The sequence below is a fragment of the Dreissena polymorpha genome, chromosome 15 (assembly GCF_020536995.1).
Source record: "Dreissena polymorpha isolate Duluth1 chromosome 15, UMN_Dpol_1.0, whole genome shotgun sequence".
NCBI classification, from domain to species: domain Eukaryota; kingdom Metazoa; phylum Mollusca; class Bivalvia; order Myida; family Dreissenidae; genus Dreissena; species Dreissena polymorpha.
Window position 1 is genome coordinate 18,489,873 of NC_068369.1, and position 24,257 is coordinate 18,514,129.

The 24,257-nt window shown below is 35.8% G+C and overlaps 1 protein-coding gene across 1 annotated transcript; it reads left to right on the top strand.

The window, feature by feature from the left end:
- Positions 1-249: 249 nt before the first annotated feature.
- Positions 250-23,891, top strand: LOC127859999 (glutathione hydrolase 1 proenzyme-like). The gene is made up of 14 exons (XM_052397681.1): positions 250-299; positions 865-970; positions 4,263-4,380; positions 5,018-5,191; positions 5,538-5,663; positions 6,417-6,511; positions 10,096-10,312; positions 13,096-13,259; positions 14,474-14,623; positions 15,480-15,619; positions 16,142-16,329; positions 18,193-18,433; positions 18,777-18,890; positions 20,091-23,891. The coding sequence occupies exons 3-14, from the start codon at positions 4,268-4,270 to the stop codon at positions 20,235-20,237; spliced, it is 1,869 nt and encodes a 622-aa protein (XP_052253641.1). The 5' UTR covers positions 250-299; positions 865-970; positions 4,263-4,267; the 3' UTR covers positions 20,238-23,891.
- Positions 23,892-24,257: the final 366 nt, after the last annotated feature.

The following is a 24,257-nucleotide window of genomic DNA, read 5'->3' on the forward strand; positions in this document are numbered from 1 at the left end:
CAATAAATAGTTTAGTCGGCAACTTAATCTGCTCCGGATAATACACATGCCAAAAAGCTGAATGTACTCAATTTCTGATGACGAATACACACTGGGATATACGCAGGATTTCAGTCTGCTCTATAGAATCTGTTTTGCACATCTGCACATAACATTAACCTTCCGGCTATTGTAGTATTGAATTTGTATTCTTTGAGTTTGAATAGTTTTTTTTTTAGTTAGTTAGTTTTAGCAGGGCTCTAACTCACAACCACAGGAACACGAGCACAAAGAACATTTGCGCAGAGCTGTACCAACTGGTAGTCCAACTTGTTGACGCTCTCAAATATTAAGCTTCTTTTTATATTGGTGCGCGTCTTATAAATAAGACAATACTTACTGGCTAAAACTGGTTCTTACCCAAGGAATTTAATTTCACAATCACTGTAATCTATTTATGCCAAGATCCCAGGCACTTAGCACTAGTTTTCTTACATTTGACACTTCTTTAGTAGTGTAATATTTTAATCTTGGAGGAAAAGTGTGTGGGGCTTGACCCTCAACCACCAAAATGCACCCTCATGCATACTATGACTTATTAATTTAGCAAACATGAAAGAGGCCAACTCCTGTAAAGACCTGTATGACAAAACATAATTTTGTCTTTAGCGTCACACTTTAGTCTTTATTATAATGATGCTATATACAGATACAGATGTGAGGCTTGCTTATAAATGATTATGCATTAACGATTTGTTGTGTTTTATTTGCTGTTCAGTATTGGATTTTGTAAAAGGAATTTTTTATGGCAAAACTCAAAAACATCACACATTTGTGTGCCCAGTTTTTAAATAAAAATTTAATACATTATTTTATGGTTTTCAGAATGCTCTGCTCTGGGTTGTAAAACGGAACAAAGGGTTAACAATTAGAACTTGTTATTCTTCTGTGATAGGTTTATTCTACGCAACAAGCTGCAGTGCATATAAAGGTAACTGAGCTTTAAAGATATCTTGGAGTTCAGTTACTATGCTTAGTTTTGATATGTGTTAATCTAATATTATGTTTGTATGCATTAATGTATGATATACATGATGAATATGAACAGGTTATTAAAGCCTTAAGAGTTACATGGTAACTAAAATGAGAAGATTTATTTTATTACATATATAAAACAGTGTTTGTTCATCAAGAAGATAACAAGAATTTGTATCCAGTAACAATTTTTTATCGTTTGTTTAAAATCTTTGTGAAAATACAGATGATAACACATTTTCAAAGGTAGTGTACAAAGGGTGTTTTATAAAAATTGGGACCAGACACAAGCTGATGGTCTTAGAAGATGGAACCCAAAAATTATGGTAATGATATTTTGTTTTGTCTCTGCAATTTCATCCCTACCTTTCAAGAGTTTTTCACATACTTTCCCTCTAGAACTTGTCCAATCCTCTAAATTGCACTTCTAGAAGGCTAGTCTAGTCTCTTCTCTTCAGAGCTTATTTTCAAGTGACTGATTGGGAAAAGGAAAAAAAAAATATTGTTTCAAATTTACAAATCAAGATTTTTTTATAGAACGGCTTGAAATAACATTGTTGACACATTACATAAGTTCTTAAGTTCCTCAGGTGTAATAATTTCAACTCATACTTTTATGTCAATGTAAAAAGCTTTTCATTTCACTTTTCATCTATAAATAACTCTTTGGTTGATGTTGTGAACTGACCATTTGGTAAAAACTTATCAATTAATTTCACTTTGGAAGTACTCTTGCTAACTAACAAGACAAATACTTCCAAATTACAAGCTCTGTTAGATCATCTATTTCTCTGAAGATCTAGGTTTAATCCCTATACATGTTTTTGCTCATAATTTTTTTGATGGCGTTTAACAATTTTCAATATATTTCAAGTTACAGCGAAATAAGGGAATACACATAAAAAATAATAAAAATATGTTCAAATAATAATTCTCTTATATTAAAGAGTTATAGGAATTAAATTTGTCAACAATAAAAATTGAAAAATAGATAGGAATTAAATTTGTCAACAATAAAAATTGAAAAATCGTATGGCAAAAATGCCTACTTTGCTTTTAGCATGGCATTCTCTATAAAGACCTTAAGTTGGATATTAACTGTATCATTATTAAACAATTATTATTAAAATAGTGCTATATCTACTGTATTTAAATGAGTATCATATTTCTGACATTACACACAAGTTGTTTAACCTAATTTGTATTCAACTCACAATCTGTAAGATAAGTCGTATTATAGCATTACATTTTGTGTTAATTTAATGATGTGACTCAGTTAAGCTTCATTACAAGACAAAATTCATCATCAATTAAGTCAGTTTCTTTTAAAAAAAATATTTACTTTTAGAATAGATGAACATAAAACTTTGAGGATAGAACATAATTAGCAGCCATTTGTGTACTCAGTATTCACTAACGGCACCCACTGCTGAATTCTGTTCAATTTATTTAATAACTTAAACAAATATGAATGTTAGTAACAATATATTACCGAGGTGATTTTGTTTCAAACTGCAAGATTTTTTATTTATATTGGAAGCTGTATTTGTTTGAAGATCTTTTATGACTTGAAAACTAACGAGAAATTTATATGTAGATGTTTTGTTTTATGGTAGTTATTCTATCTTATTAAAATTTTTATGAACATCTAAGTATAGAAATTTGGCTTTTATTGTATTTTATTGAAAGTTAATCAATTAAAATTAAAAACTCATGGACTTGTTTTACCATTATAAAGTGAGAATCAAACCTTATAGCGATAAATAACTGATTTAGTGTACATGTATGTAGTCTGTGCCCTTATGCATATATACATTTGGATAAAAAAAAAAATACACCAAGATGGTCCATTTAGCTTTGCCGTTGAATTTTTCAAAAGCACAGCTCATGTTTTTCTATTCATTTATGTTAAGCCTACATGTACATATTTGACAGCCTACATAGACTGTTAAACAGTTACTTGTACTCAATTGCAGCATTTATTTAAGCTGAAAGTATTTGGAAAAAGTGTTCACCAAATATGTAAAAATAATTGCTTTGCGCACTTCCCTGCTTATATAAAATCTTGAATAAAATGTATGATATATTGCGGTCAGGTGGACAAGTTCCACAGTTTGTCATGGAATTCCATTGAAAATATGAGGTTGGAGTATCTTAATTTTTTCTGCCTTATTCATGCTGAGGGTGCTGGTGGAAATTGCTGGAAAATATTCTGGTACAACAACACATATTTTCTATGCTGCATAGCTTATTTCCATCATATATCAGGGAATTGTTCATGCTTTCAAATTTATATGTCTTATGTGGAAAAATACCAGTGCCTATTTCTACATTTGTATAGTTAGAATATTTTTGCAGATAAGTTTAAGTTGGAGAGTAAAAACGTGATGGTTTAAATTAATTTTTTTAGAACATTGTGTTTTGATATATCTTGTTTAATATTGCTGTTTAGAGTATAAGCTTTTTGCTTATTGCTTGATACAATGGCTTATAGAGCAGGTATTTCATTTCTTATCAATCAGTTTAGACATAATTATCATGCCCCCTGTAGGGTGGCATAAAGCAGTTGAACTGTCCGTCCGTCCGTCCGTCCGAAAACTTTAACATTGGCCATAACTTTTGCAATATTGAAGATAGCAACTTGATATTTGGCGTGCAGGTGTATCTCATGAAGCTGCACATTTGGAGTGGTGAAAGTTCAAGATCATCCTTCAAGGTCAAAAGTAAAAAAATACAATCCAAGGGAAGAAATAAGCTTTAAAAGGGAGATAATTTCTAAACCTGCCAAACAATATAATGAAATTTCAAAGTGGTGCAATAGGGGGCATTGTGATTCTGACAAACACATCTCTTGTTTTTCTTATGTTTTAGATTTTTTTTCTGACATTTGTTGAAAATACAAAATGTGACCAATTATATATTGACCAGTTACACAAACACATGAATCGCACTGCATTTCATTTTGTCTAAGGTAGTTTGTTTTAGTATCAAAGGTATTTCATTGAGATTATACAACAATGTGCTTTTGTTAACTTTTGAAATACAATGGTTTCTCAAACAGAACATCTGTGAGTTATAGCTTGGGTTTAAACATCAAATCTGCGTTCTAAAACCTGAAAGGCTACCTATAATTTGCCAACCCAGTTCTTGATAAAGTCATAACTGATTTATTATGATAAATCAAACAAATGAGCGTGTTTATTTTAGTTTTAAGTTAAACTTTAAATGTTTTGTTGTAAATATGGTAGGTTCCATGCGCTCCAATGACCGTCGATCCCTACTCGCCACAGATGGGGAGGCTGGGTACTGCAGCTACGATGACGACGACCTTCATGCAGCTGCAAGACTGAGAAAGAAACGTCAGAGGTATACTGTGTGGTTTCACTTTCACTTGCCTATAAGATGAGAGAATATTCCTGATTGCAAATAGTTTCAGAAATTGCGGTCGCCATTTGTTATGGTAGCCATTGGTTATGTTGAATAACAGCATGTGTCATTCAGATTGATTTGATATTAGAAGGTTTTGTTTGTTTTTGTATCTGCTTAAATATTTCTTTATCAGAAAGATTTTGTTCTCTGTTGGGAAAATTCAATAACACATTTTGTACTGTAGTACTGAAGATTGAACATGTCAGGCTTCATGCCCCACCAGTGCTTTATTATTCACCATGTTGGGAATGGGGCTAGGTCCCTTTGAATTGGGCAAATTCGCGGCGTTTTGACTAAAATTGGGAAATTAGTGTTGTTGCTATTTTGCTCAAAAAGGCTTCAAATGGAGAATTGAAGTATTTTCAGTCTTATTTTTTACTAAAGTTAAACTTATATGGCTGGATGGGAGATGATCATAATGTTGAAATTAAAACCCTCTGTAATTGGAAATTTGTATGTCCCGTTTGGGAAAAATATATACTTTTTTGCATTGGGAATGGTGCCGAATACCGGACCCAATTTTTAACGATAAAAAACACTGCCACCTTCGAATTTCCATTATGTTTGCCCATAGATTGCGAGAATGTCTGTGGATAGGATGTGGAGTGCTGCTCATCTCTCTGGTTGGTGTGGGCCTGTTCTTTGCGACTCACCCCTGGGGCACTAAGACTCCAGCTGAGCCAACTCTCGCGAAATACCGACATGCTGCTGTGGCCTCAGATGTTTCACTGTGCTCTCACATTGGAAGGTGAAGAAATTTACGCTTATTCTGCCATTTGACAAATAAGCCCATTTCTGAAGATTATACATGAGGATTTATTTATATACCCATAAAATAGCCAAAAAAAGACAAATTTGGGAAAGAACATTTTGAACAACAGGAACCTCAAAGATGAAATTGATATTTTGGAGTTGAACTTTACCTACTGCAAAAAGAGGGAAAAAAACATTAATTGCATTTGCATTTGTTTGTTTGTTTTTTGATAAAGTAATTCTCCTACTGAATTCACTTTTAGCCAATATGTCTTTATGAAAGTTCCAAATACATAAACAGCCACAAGGTCTGATAATCCTAAATTCTGACTTTGTTTCAGACAGATCCTGGAGGTAGATGGGGGCAATGCAGTGGACGCTGCAGTGGCCACCCTCCTGTGTATGGGGCTGGCTGACCCACAGAGCATGGGCATCGGGGGTGGATTCTTTATGAGCATCTATAACAGGTTGGGGGAAGCTTATTGCATATAAATTAACTCTTGATTAAAGAAAAAGGATAGTATATGCCTAATCAAATGTAATCTAATAAATCAGTTTGTCCTAATATTTATAACATATTCAAACTGGGTGTTGCTAGGACGCCGTATGAATAATGAAGTAATCAAGAATGCGTCTCTGTTTCTGCTTTTATTTCCTTCAACTATTATGACGATAAGGATTGACGACAATGATGACAAGCATTGACGACTAACATTGACGTTTCTCTACATTAAATGAAATTAACAATAACTAAAATGAATAATAAGATTATAGTACAACAGATATGCTATTCAAAGTATAATATTATAGCATACACTCATTAGAATAAAAGGTTTCATAAATAACAATTTGAAACATTTTCAATAAATATCAAAATATCTTATACAATATTTATTACACAGCATTATTTCATTGATAAAACATAATATAAATACGGAATATAGTGTTCCCCATTTAACGGACCTCGCAAACCAAATAATGTTTCTTTTAAAATCTATGACGGTAAAGCGTGAACGTGCGACGTTGCGGAAAAATATTATACTTGACGGTGTCATACAATGACGCGCCTTTAAACAATTTAAGATTTCAAATTAAATCACATTAATTATTTTAACACTGGGTATCCATTAATTATCCCACGATTCATTATCACGATTCAAAAAAGGTCTGATTATCACAATACTGGTCCTCTAATATTCATGAAACATTTTTGATGCCAGGACTACAGGGAAGAGTTACAGCATTGACGCTCGTGAAACAGCTCCAGGCAAAGCCACTGTAGACATGTTCTACAAGGGAGCTAACTCCAGTAAAGGTAAGGGACATAAGCTCTAAAGATAGGGGAGCTAACTCTATTAAAGATAAGGGAATTAATGTCAGTAAAGATAAGGGATTTAACTCCAGTAAAGGAAAGGGACTTAACCAGTAGAGATATGGGAGGTAACTCTAGTAAGGATAAGAGAGCTAATTCATGTAAAGGTAAGGGACCTAACTCCAGTAAAGGTTAGGGACTTAACTCAAGTAAAGATATGGGAGTAACTCAATTAAAGGTAAGGGAGCTAATTTCAGTAAATGAAAGGGATTCAACTCCAGTGAATGAAATGGATTTAACTCCAGTGAAGGTAAAGGGCCTAACATTAGTGAAGGTAAGGGACCTAACATTAGTGAAGGTAAGGGACCGAACATTAGTGAAGGTAAAGGAACTAACTCCAATGACAGTAAGGGAGCTGACTTCAGTTCAGGTAAAGAAGCTAACTCCTGTAAAAGTAAAGGAGCTTACATCAATATAGGTAAGGGAGATTACTCTTGCTTAGGTAAGGGATCTTACTCCAGTATAGAAAATGCAGGTTTTTGCAATTATAGAATGTAGCTAACTTCATTTGAGTTTCCTCTGTCCTTTAATTTTGACAATTCAAAATATGAGCCTTGTTCTGAGAAAACTGGGCTTAATACATGTGCGTAAAGTGTTGTCCCAGATTAGCCTGTGCAGTCTGCACAGGCTAATCAGGGACGACAGTTTACGCCTTATCCATATTTTCGTGTAGAAGAGACTTCCTTTAAATGAAAAATACCATTAAAGCGGAAAGTGTCATCCCTGATTAGCCAGGCTTACGCACATACATTAAGCCCCGTTTTCTCAGAACACGACTCATATATGCCACGCTGAATTCCGCAATTTTGAATACATGTGATGGAACATTTTATTGAAGGGATTTTGTTGCAGATTAAAAAAAAACACTTGTATCAGAAATTTGATCTCTTTCATTCTTAATAAATCCAAATCAACCAAACAGTGTATTTGGTCAAGAGTGAAATGACAAGGCTGCAGAGTCATGACCCAATAATTGGTGACATAACTCAACATAATGGGTCAAATCAACATGAAAATTGCCTTGAAGGGGCCTTGTCACGTTTGGGTAGCCCGGTAAATTGACAAAATTGAAAAAAGTTGTTTCAGATTCGCAAATTTTCGTTTAAGTTGTTATATTTGTGAGGAAACAGTAATACTGAACATTTACCATGCTCTAGAATAGCTATTATATGCATCTTTTGACGATTTAAAAACCCGAAAATTATAAAGCGTTGCAACGCGAAACAAATTAATAATTTGGAGAGTTCTGTTGTTGTCGTTATATTTTGTGAAGCTACGAGTTTTGGTTATATGAAGTATAAAATACACCTGATATTATATCCTGAAAGATGGCCAAGTGGTCTAGGTGGGAGATTTTTTACTTCAAGATTCCAGTGGTCAGTGGTTCGAGCCCTGCTGAGGGTTACCTTTTTTTCTTTTTTTAATTTTATTCTTGATTTTTTTACTGGAGCTTTTTATATCCAATGTTATCATTTATCAATATAAAGCATTTAATGACAAACTTCAAAATATGCCAAAATCTGTGAAGAGGCCCCTTTAAAGGGAAGGTCTTGCAATTAACAATTTGCTGGAAAGTTCATTCAGCAATTATAAACATGTGAAAAAAAATTAGTTAGTTGTGTCTTATGCTAAAAATTGTAAATTGTTATTTTATTGCTATTTTCAAGATTTCATAACAGTGTGAAAAATTGATATAAAAATATGCCATTTGTAAAACATACATGTATTATTGTAAGTTACTACAACTTGAAATTTATTTCTAAACATCTGTTACATATACACTCATAATTGATTAGGTTTTAATGTAAACATATCTGAACATTTATGTAAATGATGACATGTTTTATTAAGATTGTTTTATGTTAAAAAAACACATATCTTATTATGCAAGTAATATTAAAATTATAGGCAATAAAATATATAGTAAATTTGTACATAATGGTGTCTACTTCATTAAACTTCTACTACACATGTTAAACATGCTGTTCAATGTGAAAGAATATCGCATTCTACCAAAACTTTAATTAGCCCTACACCTCTAATAACTGAACAATCAGTTTTGTACCGTTGCAGTCAAGTTTGGACAGGTTTCACTATACTTACAGAAAAAATATGAAAACATAAATCTTCTATGAAAATCTTGATCTAATCATGTTAATTATCCCCACGCTTTTTGAAAAAAAGGTGGGGATATTGTGGTTATCTCCGCCGTCCGTCCGTCTGTCCGTCCGTCCGTCCGTCCGTCCTGGCCACTATCTCCTCCTACACTAAAAGCACTAGAACCTTGAAACTTACACACATGGTAGCTATGAGCATATGTGCGACCCTGCACTATTTGGAATTTTGATCTGACCCCTGGGTCAAAAGTTATAGCGGTTGGGGTGGGGCCGCGTTAGAAATTTTCACTCATTTTTTTAGGTTATTTTACATTTACTTCTTTATTTCTACACCGATTCACTTCAAATTGATACTGGACCTCTCTTATGACAATACGGTCAATCTCAACCATGCATGGCCCCATTCCCAACCCTGGGGCGCCCCGCCCACATAGGCCACACCCACCAAAAATTTCCATTTACTATAATTTTTTCATTTCTACACGGATTCACTTCAAATTGATACTGAACTTTTGTTATGACATTAGGGTCAATCTCAACTATGCATGGCCCCAATCCCAACCCTGGGGCGCCCGCCCACATAGGCCACACCCACCAAAAAATTCCATTTACTATATTTTTTTCATTTCTATACAGATTCACTTCAAATTGATACTGAACTTCTCTTATGACATTTAGGGTCAATCTCAACTATGCATGGCCCCATAACCAACCCTGGGGCCCCCCCCACATAGACCACACCCACCCAAAATTGCCTTTACTATAATTTCTTCATTTCTACACCGATTCACTTCAAATTGATATTGAACTTCTCTTATGACAATACAGTCAATCTCAACTATGCATGGCCCCATTACCAACCCTGGGGCGCCCCGCCCACATAGACCACACCCACCCAAAATTGCCTTTTACTATAATTTCTTCATTTCTACACCGATTCACTTCAAATTGATACTGAACCTCTCTTATGACAATACGGTCAATCTCAACTATGCATGGCCCCATTACCAACCCTGGGGCCCCGCCCACATAGACCACACCCGCCCAAAATTGCCTTTTACTATAATTTCTTCATTTCTACACCGATTCACTTCAAATTGATACTGAACTTCTCTTATGACAATACGGTCAATCTCAACTATGCATGGCACAATTACCAACCCTGGGGCGCCCTGCCCACATATGTCACACCCACCCAAAATTGCCTTTTACTATAACTTCTTCATTTCTACACCAATTCACTTCTAATTGATGATGAACTTCTCTTATGACAATACGGTCAATCTCAGCTATGCATGGCCCCATTACCAACCCTGGGGCACACCTAGGTCAAACATTCGGCGTGGGGATACGCGTCGGCCTCTGCCGCGCCATTTCTAGTTCTCAAATAATTTACAAAATGTTTTGAAGGTGGCCTGGCTATAGCTGTTCCTGGGGAGATCCGTGGATATCAGGTTGCTATGGTGAACCATGGTTCGTTGTCATGGAAACAAGTGTTTTTACCAGCAGTTACCATGGCAACCAATGGCTTCCCCGTACCATTATCTTTGCAACATGCCTTAGAAGACTTCAAAGCAGCATTTGGCAATAACATAAATGAAACAGTTGCTGCTTATCCACAGTTTGGGTAAGTGGTTTGATATAGTGTTCTGTTACTTAATGTACGTGACAGCATTTAAAGTTTGAGTATTCAAACATTGTGATGTGTCTTATTAATTAGCATGGAGCATATTTACATTATTACCAGAAATTTTATGTACTAAACATTTATCATTCCTGAATGTCTTGAGTTGAATTTCTTAGCTATCGTCATCAAGATCTTCTACTTTATAAACAAACTGATTTTGATGAACGTCTATTGTTTTGAACTGCGAAATTTTTCCTCAAACAAGTCGTAAGATCTTTGATGAGAAACAATTCAGATTATGGACAATTGAACTAAAAGGAAATGGCAAATTATACAAGAAGCTGTTTGCATTTGTTAAGAGCAGTTTTGTGTAAAATATAATGTATGTGAACAAAAGTCAAGAGGAAGATCAAAACATCATCAAGCTTTCAAGTAGTTATTTCTGCTTCTCTTCATCTTGTCGGAAGTCATAATGAAATTATTCTAATGATTAAAATTGGACTATACAGAATGTTTGTATTAACACTAGCTAGGCCAAGTTTGATAGATTTAGATCAAGTGGGTTTATAAAATCTTTTTTAATGTGGCAGTATGTCACGTGCAAAAGTAAAGTCGTACGATTTATTCCATAAAAAAAACATAATAAATTTTTTTCCAGGGTAACCTTATCCGGAAAACATAACCGGTTAACTGGTCGTTTCGGTAGGTTAACCAGTTAACCTCTTGCATCCCTAGTTTAAACCTTTCAAACCACATTTATCAACCAATCTTGAGAAAATGTGTTGTTGGTTTTACATGATCTTGGCCAAGTTCAAATTTTGTTAACCGTTGATTAAAAATTAGGTCACAAACTTAAGGTGAGAAAAAAACTTTGTTACCCCTATATAGGGGCCATATTTTGTCTCAATCTCTATGTAGCTTAGTCTTTATTTCTATCTTGGCAATATCTTTACCAATATTTACTTTGACTCACATTGGATTAAAAACCAGCCTCCAATTTCTCAAATATTGGATAGCCTGGTTTAACCCTTTCCCACTCAGAAGCAAAGTGAAAATGGCTATGTGCAAACAGAATAAAACCAGAACAGTCTGCAAGTAACTCGCAGTCTTTTCAGGTTTTATGCTGTTTGCTGCTCATCAGTATCTAAGGGTTGGAAATTAAGCCTTTAAAACTTGAATATAGTAAGAAAGGTCTTGAATTAAATTAAACTCGAGAGGGTTTATATAAGCCTTAGGCATTCGATGCAATCGAGCTAAAATAAATATGTTTAAACCAAAATAAAAACTTTCTAAGGGACTACAAACACGTCGAAATACGTTTCTAAGTGGTCAATGGTTAAGAAAAGCTTGCATAATAAGTCACATATTTCATTGATTCATTTGATTATTTTAATGTTCATGTTGTCATACAATATATAATTTATGTTCTCTAGTTCACTCGTAATTTTCTATTCAAGCTTGTTTTATATTTAAAATGAAACACTTTTAACAATATGAAAATAGATGTATAACTGAAACCTATAACTGAAACTAATACTATCAAAATAGGTTACGAATTCTGAGTAATCTGGGTCAATCAATTGTGTCTTGTTCTGAGAAAACTGGTCATAATGCATGTGCGTAAAGTGTCGTCCCAGATTAGCCTGTGCAGTCCGCACAGGCTAATCAGGGACGACACTTTCCGCCTAAACTTGATTTTCGGCAAGGAGGGACTTCCTTGAAACTAAAAATACCATAAAAGCGGAAAGTGTCGTCTCTGATTAGCCTGTGCGGACTGCACAGGCTAATCTGGGACGACACTTTACGCACATGCATTAAGCCCAATTTTCTCAGACCAAGACACAATAGGTCAAAACTGACAAAAACTTGTGCACACTCAAGATGAGTAGATGCCTGATTAGAAATGAATCTGTAGTTATAAATTATGCAAGCATACATGGTTGTAAAATTTAGCATCTTAAATGTCAAAATCTGTGGAATAAAACACATGCATTTGTATCTCAAGGACAAACATTTTAAGTCAATATGCATTTTAGTTATATAGGAATATATTATGTTTGACAACGTTGTTTATTATAAACATATTGGCTTGTATGAAATGACTTATTGTCCCCTACTGGTTTCACCGGAGGGGACTAATGGTTTGCGCTCTATCCGTCCGTCAGTCACACTTTTCTGAATCCTGCGATAACTTTTAAAGTTCTTGATATTTTTTCATGAAACTTGAAACATGGACAGATGGCAATATGGACATTATGCACGTCATTTCATTTTGTTCCTACGTCAAAAATTATGGTTGCTATGGCAACAAATAGACTAGAAATACTGCTGAAAATGGTGGTTTTCTGGATCCTGCGATAACTTTAAAAGTTCTTAATATTTTGTTCATGAAACTTCAAACACGGATAGATGGCAATATGGACCTTATGCACGTCATTTCATTTTGTTCCTACGTCAAAAATTCTGGTTGCTATGGCAACAAATATTAAAAAAATCTGACAATGGTGGAATTTCTGACAATGGTGGAGCCGGTAGGGGACATATATTGCTTGTCAATAGTCTTGTTTATTCTTATGTTTGAAAGAATTCTTGTATTTCTGTTTGTATTGACATATACCAAGTTCAAAACATGCTTAATTGAAGTAACAAATTAGGTCGCCATTTCAAATCTTAGACAAATGTTGAACCACTTAAACTCAGTTGAACCCATTATGGCCCTCTTTTTTTATGTGTTTTGCGCAATACATGGCTGTTTCAATTAATTAATGCTCATACATTGGCAGGAAAACATTCATAAATCCTGAAACCAAAGATATCTACAAGGAAGGGGAGACAATTAAAATGCCAGAGCTTGGTAGGACCCTGAAGGTGATTTCAGAGGAGGGTCCTGATGCCTTCTACAATGGCAGCCTCACCCAAGACATCCTGCGAGAGTTTCAAGATGCAGGTAGGAACAAATGTCTTTGTTGGTGTTTGATGATGGAAATGAGCCCCGCTTTAGGAAAACTGGGCCTAATGCATATCTGTAAGTGTTATCCCAGAAAGGCCTGTGCATTCTAGAAAGCCTAATCAAGGACACCACTTTTTGCTTTTATTAAATTTTTATGAATGTCTTCTTAAGTAAAATCTTGATTAGGTCTGATTTGAGTTTAGATTTGTCTTGTTAGCCGGTCCTTCCATCAATGAATCAGTTATATTTTTTGTCATGTTTTATTCAAAAAGGTAAAGCTGCTAAAAAGATGGAACTTCAAAATATATTGAGCTTTAACCTATCTGAGCATGAGAGCTTGATCACGGCAATGCTGACATAAGGCTAAAGTTTATGTCATGGGATTTTTATATCCCCCACTATAGTAGTGGGGGACATATTGTTTTTGCCCTGTCTGTTGGTCTGTTGGTCTGTCTGTCTGTTTGCGCCAACTTTAACATTTTGCAATAACTTTTGCTATATTGAAGATAGCAACTTCATATTTGGCATGCATGTGTATCTCATGAAGCTGCACATTTTGAGTGGTGAAAGGTCAAGGTCATCCTTCAAGGTCAGAGGTCAAATATATGTGGCCAAAATCGCTCATTTTATGAATACTTTTGCAATATTGAAGATAGCAACTTGATATTTGGCATGCATGTGTATCTCATGGAGCTGCACATTTTGAGTGGTGAAAGGTCAAGGTCAAGGTCATCCTTCAAGGTCAGAGGTCAATTATATGTGGCCAAAATCGCTCATTTTATGAATACTTTTGCAATATTGAAGATAGCAACTTGATATTTGGCATGCATGTGCATCTCATGGAGCTGCTCATTTTGAGTGGTGAAAGGTCAAGGTCATCCTTCAAGGTCAGAGGTCAAATATATGTGGCCCAAATCGCTTATTTTATGAATACTTTTGCAATATTGAAGATAGCAACTTGATATTTGGCATGCATGTGCATCTCATGGAGCTGCACATTTTGAGTGGTGAAAGGTCAAGGTCAAGGTCATCCTTCACAAGGTCAAGGTCATCCTACAATGTCAAACATCATATAGGGGGACATTGTGTTTCACAAACGCATCTTGTTTTTCCAGCAATTTATGCCTCATTTAAAAGGAGAATAAATATAAAAATTTATTAAAAAGTGTGTGTGGACACCTGAACTGTTGCAATGTCATATCCTGTTTCAGGTTCTATAATCACCGCAGAGGATTTACTTGCTTACCGAGCAAAATATAGCGACTCATACTCATATAAACTGAGTAACAACTACACACTGCACACAAGCAAGGCGCCGTCTGGGGGAGTGATTCTCTTGTTCATTCTCGGCATTTTGGATGGTGGGTGTTTTAAACATTTTTGCCAAAACTTTTTGATTCTGTGGTTTTAAATTTGGCGTCTATTGGTTAATGCATTGAAGTTGATGTTCTTACGGTCCTTAAGCCTTGAATAGCCATTTTAATACATCACACCAATAAATTATTGTGAGCAGTCACTGTCTTAATTGATTGACTAAGACTTGCTCCATAGGCGGAGGGATATTGTTTTGGCGTTGTCGGTCTGTCCTTCCGTCTTTCCGTCACTTTTGTGTCCAGAGCCATATCTTGGAAGTGCTTTGGCTAATTTCATTGAAACTTGGTATGAGTATATATATGGATAAGAGGATGATGCACGCCAAATGGCATTATACACCATCTGTTAATAACGGAGTTATGGGCCTTTGAATCTTGAAAAAATGCTTTCTTGTGTCCGAAGCTATATCTTAGAAGTGCTTTGGCGGATTTCATTGAAACTTGGTATGAGTATATATATGGATAAAAGGATGATGCATGCCAAATGGCATTGTACGCCATCAGATAATAAAGGATATATGGCCTGTTGTATCTGGAAAAAATGCTTTTTTAGTGTGACGGAGCCATATCTTGGAATTGCTTTGACTGATTTCATTGAAACTTGGTAGGAGTATATATATGGATAAGAGGATGATGACAACTTTTTGTGTCCAGAAGTATATTGGCGGGGGATATCAATTCAACGAATTTTCTTGTTTAAAGATGATATTGTATTGAAAATCTTGTAGATTATATATCCTACCGTTTAAAATAATGCTGTTATTTCATTTTGCATTGACAATTAATGTTGTTTGCGAAGCGTAGATTCATTGATTATGAATGCAAAACCAATTATTTTCATCAGGCTACAATTTTACGCCAAGTGACATCAGTTCAACAGAGAAGTCCATCCTGACTTTCCATCGATTTATTGAAGCCTTCAAGTTTGCATATGCCAAGAGGACACAGCTTGCTGATGAAGACTTTGAGAAGAATGTCACAGAGGTCTATAGAACTAGGTTTTCAACCAATCTTAATTTAATCCTAATTTAATAGATATTTAACTTCAAGATAATTTTTAACATAGATTGTGTTACTGCTTTACTTACAGCTCTTATCAGGATACATAAAAAAGGCACATGGTAGGTCTTTTACTAGTTATTTTCCTCAAGAAAATACTGGCGTCCAAGGGTTATTATCCCCTACCAAAGGCGGAGGGATATAGACCGTCTGTCCGTCATTCCGTCTATCTGTGTTCATAGAGAAAAAAAAATAATAAAGATAGGAAAAACTACAAAATCTTGCATTTCATAAAAATTCCAAGTACAGCAACAGTAACTCGCAGTCTTTTCAGTTTTTATGCTTTTTGCTGCACATCAGGGTTGGAAATGAAGCTTTTAAAACTTCAGTTTAGTAATATAGATCCTTCATTTAATTTGATATTGTAAGGGATTACGAATGAGTCATAATGTGTATACGAGCATGAAGTGGTTAACAAACAATCAAACTCAACACCTCCCTTCGCAGCTGGTGGCCAACCTGACCTCCCGTAGCTACATTGAGTCCATACGCAGTCAGATCTGGGACAACCAGACCCACCCCTACATGTACTACGGGCCAACGTACTACCAGGAGAACAAGACCAGCACTGCACATCTTTCCATTGTAGACCAGTTTGGAAACGCAGTGGCTGTAACGAGCACTGTCAATGCAAGGTTTGTACTGCCCATCTCTCCATTGTAGACAGGTTTGGAAAAGCAGTGGCTGTAACGAGCACTGTGAATGCAAGGTTTGTACTTCCCATCTCTCCATTGTTCGACCAGTTTGGAAACGCAGTGGCTGTAAGGAGCAATGTGAATACAAGGTTTGTACTGCCCATCTCTCCATTGTAGACCAGTTTGGAAACGCAGTGGCTGTAACAAGAACTGTCAATGCAAGGTTTGTACTGCCCATCTCTCCATTGTAGACCTGTTTGGAAACACAGTGGCTGTAATGAGCACTGTGAATACAAGGTTTGTACTGCCCATCTCTCCATTGTTCGACCAGTTTGGAAAAGCAGTGGCTGTAACAAGCACTGTGAATACAAGGTTTGTACTGCCCATCTCTCCATTGTTCGACCAGTTTGGAAAAGCAGTGGCTGTAACGAGCACTGTGAATGCAAGGTTTGTACTTCCCATCTCTCCATTGTTCGACCAGTTTGGAAACGCAGTGGCTGTAACGAGTACTGTGAATACAAGGTATGTACTGCCCATCTCTCCATTGTAGACCAGTTTGGAAACGCAGTGGCTGTAACAAGAACTGTCAATGCAAGGTTTGTACTGCCCATCTCTCCAATGTAGACCGGTTTGGAAACGCAGTGGCTGTAACGAGCACTGTGAATACAAGGTTTGTACTGCCCATCTCTCCATTGTTCGACCAGTTTGGAAACGCAGTGGCTGTAACGAGCACTGTGAATGCAAGGTTTGTACTGCCCATCTCTCCATTGTTCGACCAGTTTGGAAACGCAGTGGCTGTAACAAGCACTGTGAATGCAAGGTTTGTACTGCCCATCTCTCCTTTGTAGACAGTTTTGGAAACACAGTGGCTGTAACAAGCACTGTGAATGCAAGGTGTTTGCTAACATATGCACTATGAAGAGTCCATAAATGTCTTAAAAGTGCAATTCACTATCCTGCCTAGTTTAAGTCTTCTTTATTTGCATCCTCCCCCCCCCCCCCCCCTCCACACACATCAACTCAGATTTATTACTGTGAAACTTATATTTTTCGTCCATGCAGAAAATCAATTTTTCAAGGCATGTTTATGCCATAAGTCTTTTATTTGACTTTATTTGAAAATCAACAAATTTAATAAACTAATATGGCCAATTTTACGTATGTACAAAACAAGCATTGAAGTTTAAACAAAATAATAATCCACAGTATATCCCTGTGAACAGTCACACAGCCCTGTTAACAGTAATAAATACACTGACTCAGAGGAAACAGTGCAGTTCATAATTTACAACTGAGCTAAGATAAAAATTATATTTTTATCCTGATTTTTCCTCCCTTTTTCCATTAATAATTATAAAATATCGCATTTTTTTTACAATTTTGTTCTTCCGTAGTTGACAGATAAAGATTCTCCAATTTTTGGAAAAACGCGAGTGCGATCTGAAAATAACGATAGTATAGTGCTCAAGTTTATACAATCGTTGTTATACTATTGATTTTCATCTGGCAATAGGATAACCATAAATAGTATTTTATGATTGGCCAATAAACTAACTGATGAAGCATACAGAGCAACTAGGCATTCCTTAGACACTAAAGACATAATGAACTATTGAATCTCTCTAAGGAATATTATAACCAAGTATATAGATGATTAATTATAGACAATTAATTAATTATCCTTAAGAGCAATGGCTGACAAAAATAAACAGCTTTTATTCATCCCATATAAAATTATAAAAGATTTTTTAACAAAACACTGGTCTCATTTTACAAATAAAAACAATAGAGACAGTAAATTTAATTTTGGGTTATTTGATGAATATTTAAAATACAAAATTTGATATATTTTGTGAAAGACAGATTTGGGGCCAACGTGTTTGGAAATAGAACAGGCATTATTTGGAATGATGAAATGGACGATTTTGCAACAAGCACCAAACCAAATGATTTCGGCGTATTTCCATCCCCAGCCAACCAGATAGTGCCTGGCAAGCGTCCCTTATCATCCATGAGTCCGGCAGTGTTTGTTGACGATAAAGGGGATGTGAAGATGGTGGTTGGGGCGGCAGGGGGATCTAGAATCACTACGGCAACAGCATGGGTAACTTGATAGCTTTGAATCTTTAGATAAAGTTCACATGTGTTAAGAAATAATAGTTAAGTTGATAGTTTAAACAAACATACAGCCCTTGCAGCCTGTAAGATAATACGGTGTAGTATTTTGAAATTAAAAAAAGAAGGTGTCTACTATGATTATATACGATTATGTTATACATTTTCCCGAGTTAGCAGCCTGGATATTTTTCGTGTTTTTGTATTATTCGCAACAACTATTTAAATTGAAAATTTGAGATTAAAGAAGCAACTTATACAAGGTAAACTTCAGTAATTGTTGGTTTGTATTTCACTTTGCTGGGTCATGTTTCCAACACCTTGTGTTACAGGTAGCGGCCCAGGTGATGTGGTTCAGGGAGAACATTAAAGAGGCCATAGACAGCCTGAGGCTCCACCATCAGCTGCTGCCACCCATGTTTACCTATGAGAAGGGATTTGATATGGTAGGTGGCTTCATGAAGTCAGAGAAGGGGTTTGAAATGGTATGTGAAATCAGAGAAGGGATTTTATACGGTAGGTGCCTTCATGAAGTCAGAGAAAGGATTTGATATGGTATGTGAAATCAGAGAATAGATTCGAAATGGTAGGTGGCTTTATGAAGTAAGAGAAGGGATTTGATACGGTAGGTGATTTCATGAAGGCAGAGAAGGGGTTTGATATGGTAGGTGACTTTATGAAGGCAGAGAAAGGATTCTATATTGTTTGTGAAATCAGAGCATAGATTCGAAATGGTAGGTGGCTTCATGAAGGCAGAGAAGGGGTTTGAAATGGTAGATGACTTCATGAAGGCAGAGAAGGGGTTTTATACGGTAGGTGACAACATGAAGGCAGAGGAGGGGTTTGATATGGTAGGTGACTTCATGAAGGCAGAAAAGGGGTTTGATACGGTAGGTTACTTCATGAAGGCAGAGAAGGGGTTTGATATGGTAGGTGACTTCATGAAGGCAGAGAAGGGGTTTGATACGGTAGATGACTACATGAAGGCAGAGAAGGGGTTTGATACGGTAGGTGACTTCATGAATGCAGAGAAGGGGTTTGATACAGCAGGTGACTTCATGAAGGCAGAGAAGGGGTTTGATACGGTAGGTGACTTCATGAAGGCAGAGAAGGGTTTTGATACGGTAGGTGACTTCATGAAGGCAGAAAAGGGGTTTGATATGGTAGGTGACTTCATGAAGGCAGAGAAGGGATTTGATACGGTAGGTGACTTCATGAAGGCAGAGAAGGGTTTTGATACGGTAGGTGACTTCATGAAGTCAGAGAATTGATTTGATATATTATTAGTATGTTGCTCCATGAATAAAGATATGAATTAGGATACTAGTACTATGATACATGGGTGAGTAGTGCTACTGATCAGTTGAGTTGGATGGCTAAAATTTAATAGGTTCAGTAAATAGAAATATCCGTTATTATTGCCTATGTTATAATTGGAATAGATTTTATTTATTACATGATTTGTATTACTGTTTGAAAATGCAGATCACACTTTTTTATAAAGGTAAAAATCTAATAGTCAACATAGTTTTTTATTGTTGTAATTTTTTTTCTACTTTGATTTATGGAACATTTGATTATAATATTTAACTTTTAATCATTTTAATTGCGATGTAAAAAATAACACAATTTATGTTTTGGTTCAGGATATCATCAAAGGCCTGAAGGCTCTGGGTCACAATGCGACAGAGGTCAGCCCAGGAATGTCTATAGTGCAAGGAATCACACGTCAAGATGGGTACCTGTACGCAAACAGCGACTACAGAAAAGGGGGAACACCTGATGGATATTAACAAAGGAATTAAATTAAATTAAGAAATAATTTAGTTAAAATAGTTTCAGAGAAGAAAATAACACCAATTTGAACCCCAAAATATGAACATTCTTGATTTCCTACTAAAAAAATATAAGTAAGTATAGGTCAGTAAGGGTAGTTTAAGATTTAGAACTTTACTTTAATTTTTCTTTTGTATTTCACATATTCAAGGACAAAGTTGATAAGTAAATGTTCAGAATATTGTGTACACATAATTTGAAATTACAAAGTTGTATGTGCATAATGCACTTCTGTTATTTTTGAGAAGTTGTTGTAAACAATGACCTTGGGCAGATGTATTTAAACTTTTCATTACTTAAACTAATCATAATAAATTAACATTTAGGAAACTTAACAATTTATTCCTGTGTGGAAATGTGTAAGCAGTGAGGGACACAAAGGAGTAGAACACAGATTGGTATTCTACACTTGTCACCATGTAGGAGTAGAACACAGATTGGTATTCTACACTTGTCACCATGTAGGAGAAGAACACAGATTGTTATTCTACACTTGTCACCATGTAGGAGTAGAACACAGATCGGTATTCTACACTTGTCACCATGTAGGAGTAGAACACAGATCGGTATTCTACACTTGTCACCATGTAGGGGTAGAACACAGATTGGTATTCTACACTTGTCACCATGTAGGAGTAGAACACAGATTGGTATTCTACACTTGTCACCATGTAGGAGTAGAACACAGATTGGTATTCTACACTTGTCACCATGTAGGAGTAGAACACAGATTGGGATTCTACACTTGTCACCATGTAGGAGTAGAACACAGATTGGTATTCTACACTTGTCACCATGTAGGAGTAGAACACAGATTGGTATTCTACACATGTCACCATGTAGGAGTAGAACACAGATTGGTATTCTACACTTGTCACCATGTAGGAGTAGAACACAGATCGGTATTCTACACTTGTCACCATGTAGGAGTAGAACACAGATTGGTATTCTACACTTGTCACCATGTAGGAGTAGAACACAGATTGGTATTCTACACTTGTCACCATGTAGGGGTAGAACACAGATTGGTATTCTACACTTGTCACCATGTAGGAGTAGAACACAGATTGGTATTCTACACATGTCACCATGTAGGAGTAGAACACAGATTGGTATTCTACACTTGTCACCATGTAGGAGTAGAACACAGATTGGTATTCTACACTTGTCACCATGTAGGAGTAGAACACAGATCGGTATTCTACACATGTCACCATGTAGGAGTAGAACACAGATTGGTATTCTACACTTGTCACCATGTAGGAGTAGAACACAGATTGGTATTCTACACTTGTAGGAGTAGAACACAGATTGGTATTCTACACTTGTCACCATGTAGGAGTAGAGCACAGATCGGTATTCTACACTTGTCACCATGTAGGAGTAGAACACAGATCGGTATTCTACACTTGTCACCATGTAGGAGTAGAACACAGATCGGTATTCTACACTTGTCACCATGTAGGAGTAGAGCACAGATCGGTATTCTACACTTGTCACCATGTAGGAGTAGAACACAGATCGGTATTCTACACATGTCACCATGTAGGAGTAGAACACAGATTGGTATTCTACACTTGTCACCATGTAGGAGTAGAACACAGATTGGTATTCTACACTTGTAGGAGTAGAACAGAGATTGGTATTCTACAATTGTCACCATGTAGGAGTAGAACACAGATTGGTATTCTACACTTGTAGGAGTAGAACACAGATTGGTATTCTACACTTGTCACCATGTAGGAGTAGAACACAGATCGGTATTCTACACTTGTCACCATGTAGGAGTAGAACACAGATTGGTATTCTACACTTGTCACCATGTAGGAGTAGAACACAGATCGGTATTCTACACTTGTCACCATGTAGGAGTAGAACACAGATCGGTATTCTACACATGTCACCATGTAGGAGTAGAACACAGACTGGTATTATACACTTGTCACCATGTAGGAGTAGAGCACAGATCGGTATTCTACACTTGTCACCATGTAGGAGTAGAACACAGATTGGTATTCTACACTTGTCACCATGTAGGAGTAGAGCACAGATCGGTATTCTACACTTGTCACCATGTAGGAGTAGAACACAGATCGGTATTCTACACTTGTCACCATGTAGGAGTAGAACACAGATCGGTATTCTACACTTGTCACCATGTAGGAGTAGAACACAGATTGGTATTCTACACTTGTCACCATGTAGGAGTAGAACACAGATTGGTATTCTACACTTGTCACCATGTAGGAGTAGAACACAGATTGGTATTCTACACTTGTCACCATGTAGGAGTAGAACACAGATTGGTATTCTACACTTGTAGGAGTAGAACACAGATTGGTATTCTACACTTGTCACCATGTAGGAGTAGAACACAGATCGGTATTCTACACTTGTCACCATGTAGGAGTAGAACACAGATTGGTATTCTACACTTGTCACCATGTAGGAGTAGAACACAGATTGGTATTCTACACTTGTCACCATGTAGGAGTAGAACACAGACTGGTATTATACACTTGTCACCATGTAGGAGTAGAACACAGATCGGTATTCTACACTTGTCACCATGTAGGGGTAGAACACAGATTGGTATTCTACACTTGTCACCATGTAGGAGTAGAACACAGATTGGTATTCTACACTTGTCACCATGTATGTAATTTTTAAACTGAATCCACTCAATTACCTCAGCGCATTATTCATTCCAGTAATTTACTGTGTAATGATCTGATTATAAATAACATAATTGCTGATTTGCATTATATTGATGTTGTGAACATTGTTGACTAATAATAATAAATGATGCTGAAATAGAATTAAATGTATAAATCATTCCTACATGTATATCCAGTCTGTTTTTAATCAACTGTTTAATGATATGATGTATGAAATAATGTGATTATGACACTTTTATATGGTTTATTTGTTGTTGCTGTTTTAGTGGAGTGTTGCTATTTTAATATAAATGTTCCCTTCTTATTTCGTTAATGGCATGAAATAAAGCTTATCGGAAGCGTTCACAGTGCTAATATTCTATAAATTGAAAATCATGTTTACATTTATCCAGAACTGTTTAATCTGTTCATTGCAGCCTGTAGATTGTTATTGTATTATATTTAAATTTAAATCCTAAATTATATACTAGTATAATGTGTATACATGTATACATTTTTTGAAGTACAAAACAATCACGCAAATACAATTCTAAATCCATTTATATATTTTAACATTTTACAATGTTTGCTCAAATGTTATATATCTGGCAGGCAATAATTGTTATTTTGATCACTTATACTGATTACTATATGCAAATCTGGTGCCAGGAAATGCAAATAGTACAATTTTGTTATTGTAAGTTAAATTAGCATGTCCGTAGAGATTGTGAAAGTTTCTTTACACTTTACTATTATAATTGTATGTATTTTACATTTTGACTGGAGGTTACTAATATTTTATTTTATATGGACCAGTGTTTATTCTTTGCACATTTATATTATCAGCGTGATGTTATAATTATTTCTTATTTTGTGTTAATATTTTGAATCTATATCAGAAAGTGTATGGGTTTAATTTTTAAATGTAAACAACAATAAATAGAAAAAAAGTTACTGCATTGCTTTTTAAGCTTACCCACACACAACATGACCATGGACAACGACCATTAAAAACTATGAATAACGCGCAACACAGTTCCAATTGAGAAAAATAGTAATATAATGTGATTGTCAAATCCATCTTTTCATGCAAAATCCACAAGTCCAGATAAGAGCCTATTTCGATTTGACCGTGAACTTGAATTCACTGTTTTGACCTAATCAGATGGATAATGCAAAATGTTGCCTCTGAATTCACTGTTCTGACCTAATCAGATGGATAATGCAAAATGTTGCCTCTGAATTTTGCCACGTTTAAGAAGTTGTCGCCATTTTTCATAAGTCACATTGATGGGCACATGTCAAAGTATATTTAAACAT

Coding starts and splice junctions, on each gene's coding strand:
- LOC127859999 (XM_052397681.1), top strand. CDS start 4,268: ATGCGCTCCAATGACCGTCGATCCCTACTCGCCACAGATGGGGAGGCT. Junction 4,381..5,017: donor CTGAGAAAGAAACGTCAGAG/GTATACTGTGTG, acceptor GTTTGCCCATAG/ATTGCGAGAATGTCTGTGGA. Junction 18,434..18,776: donor TCACTACGGCAACAGCATGG/GTAACTTGATAG, acceptor CTTGTGTTACAG/GTAGCGGCCCAGGTGATGTG.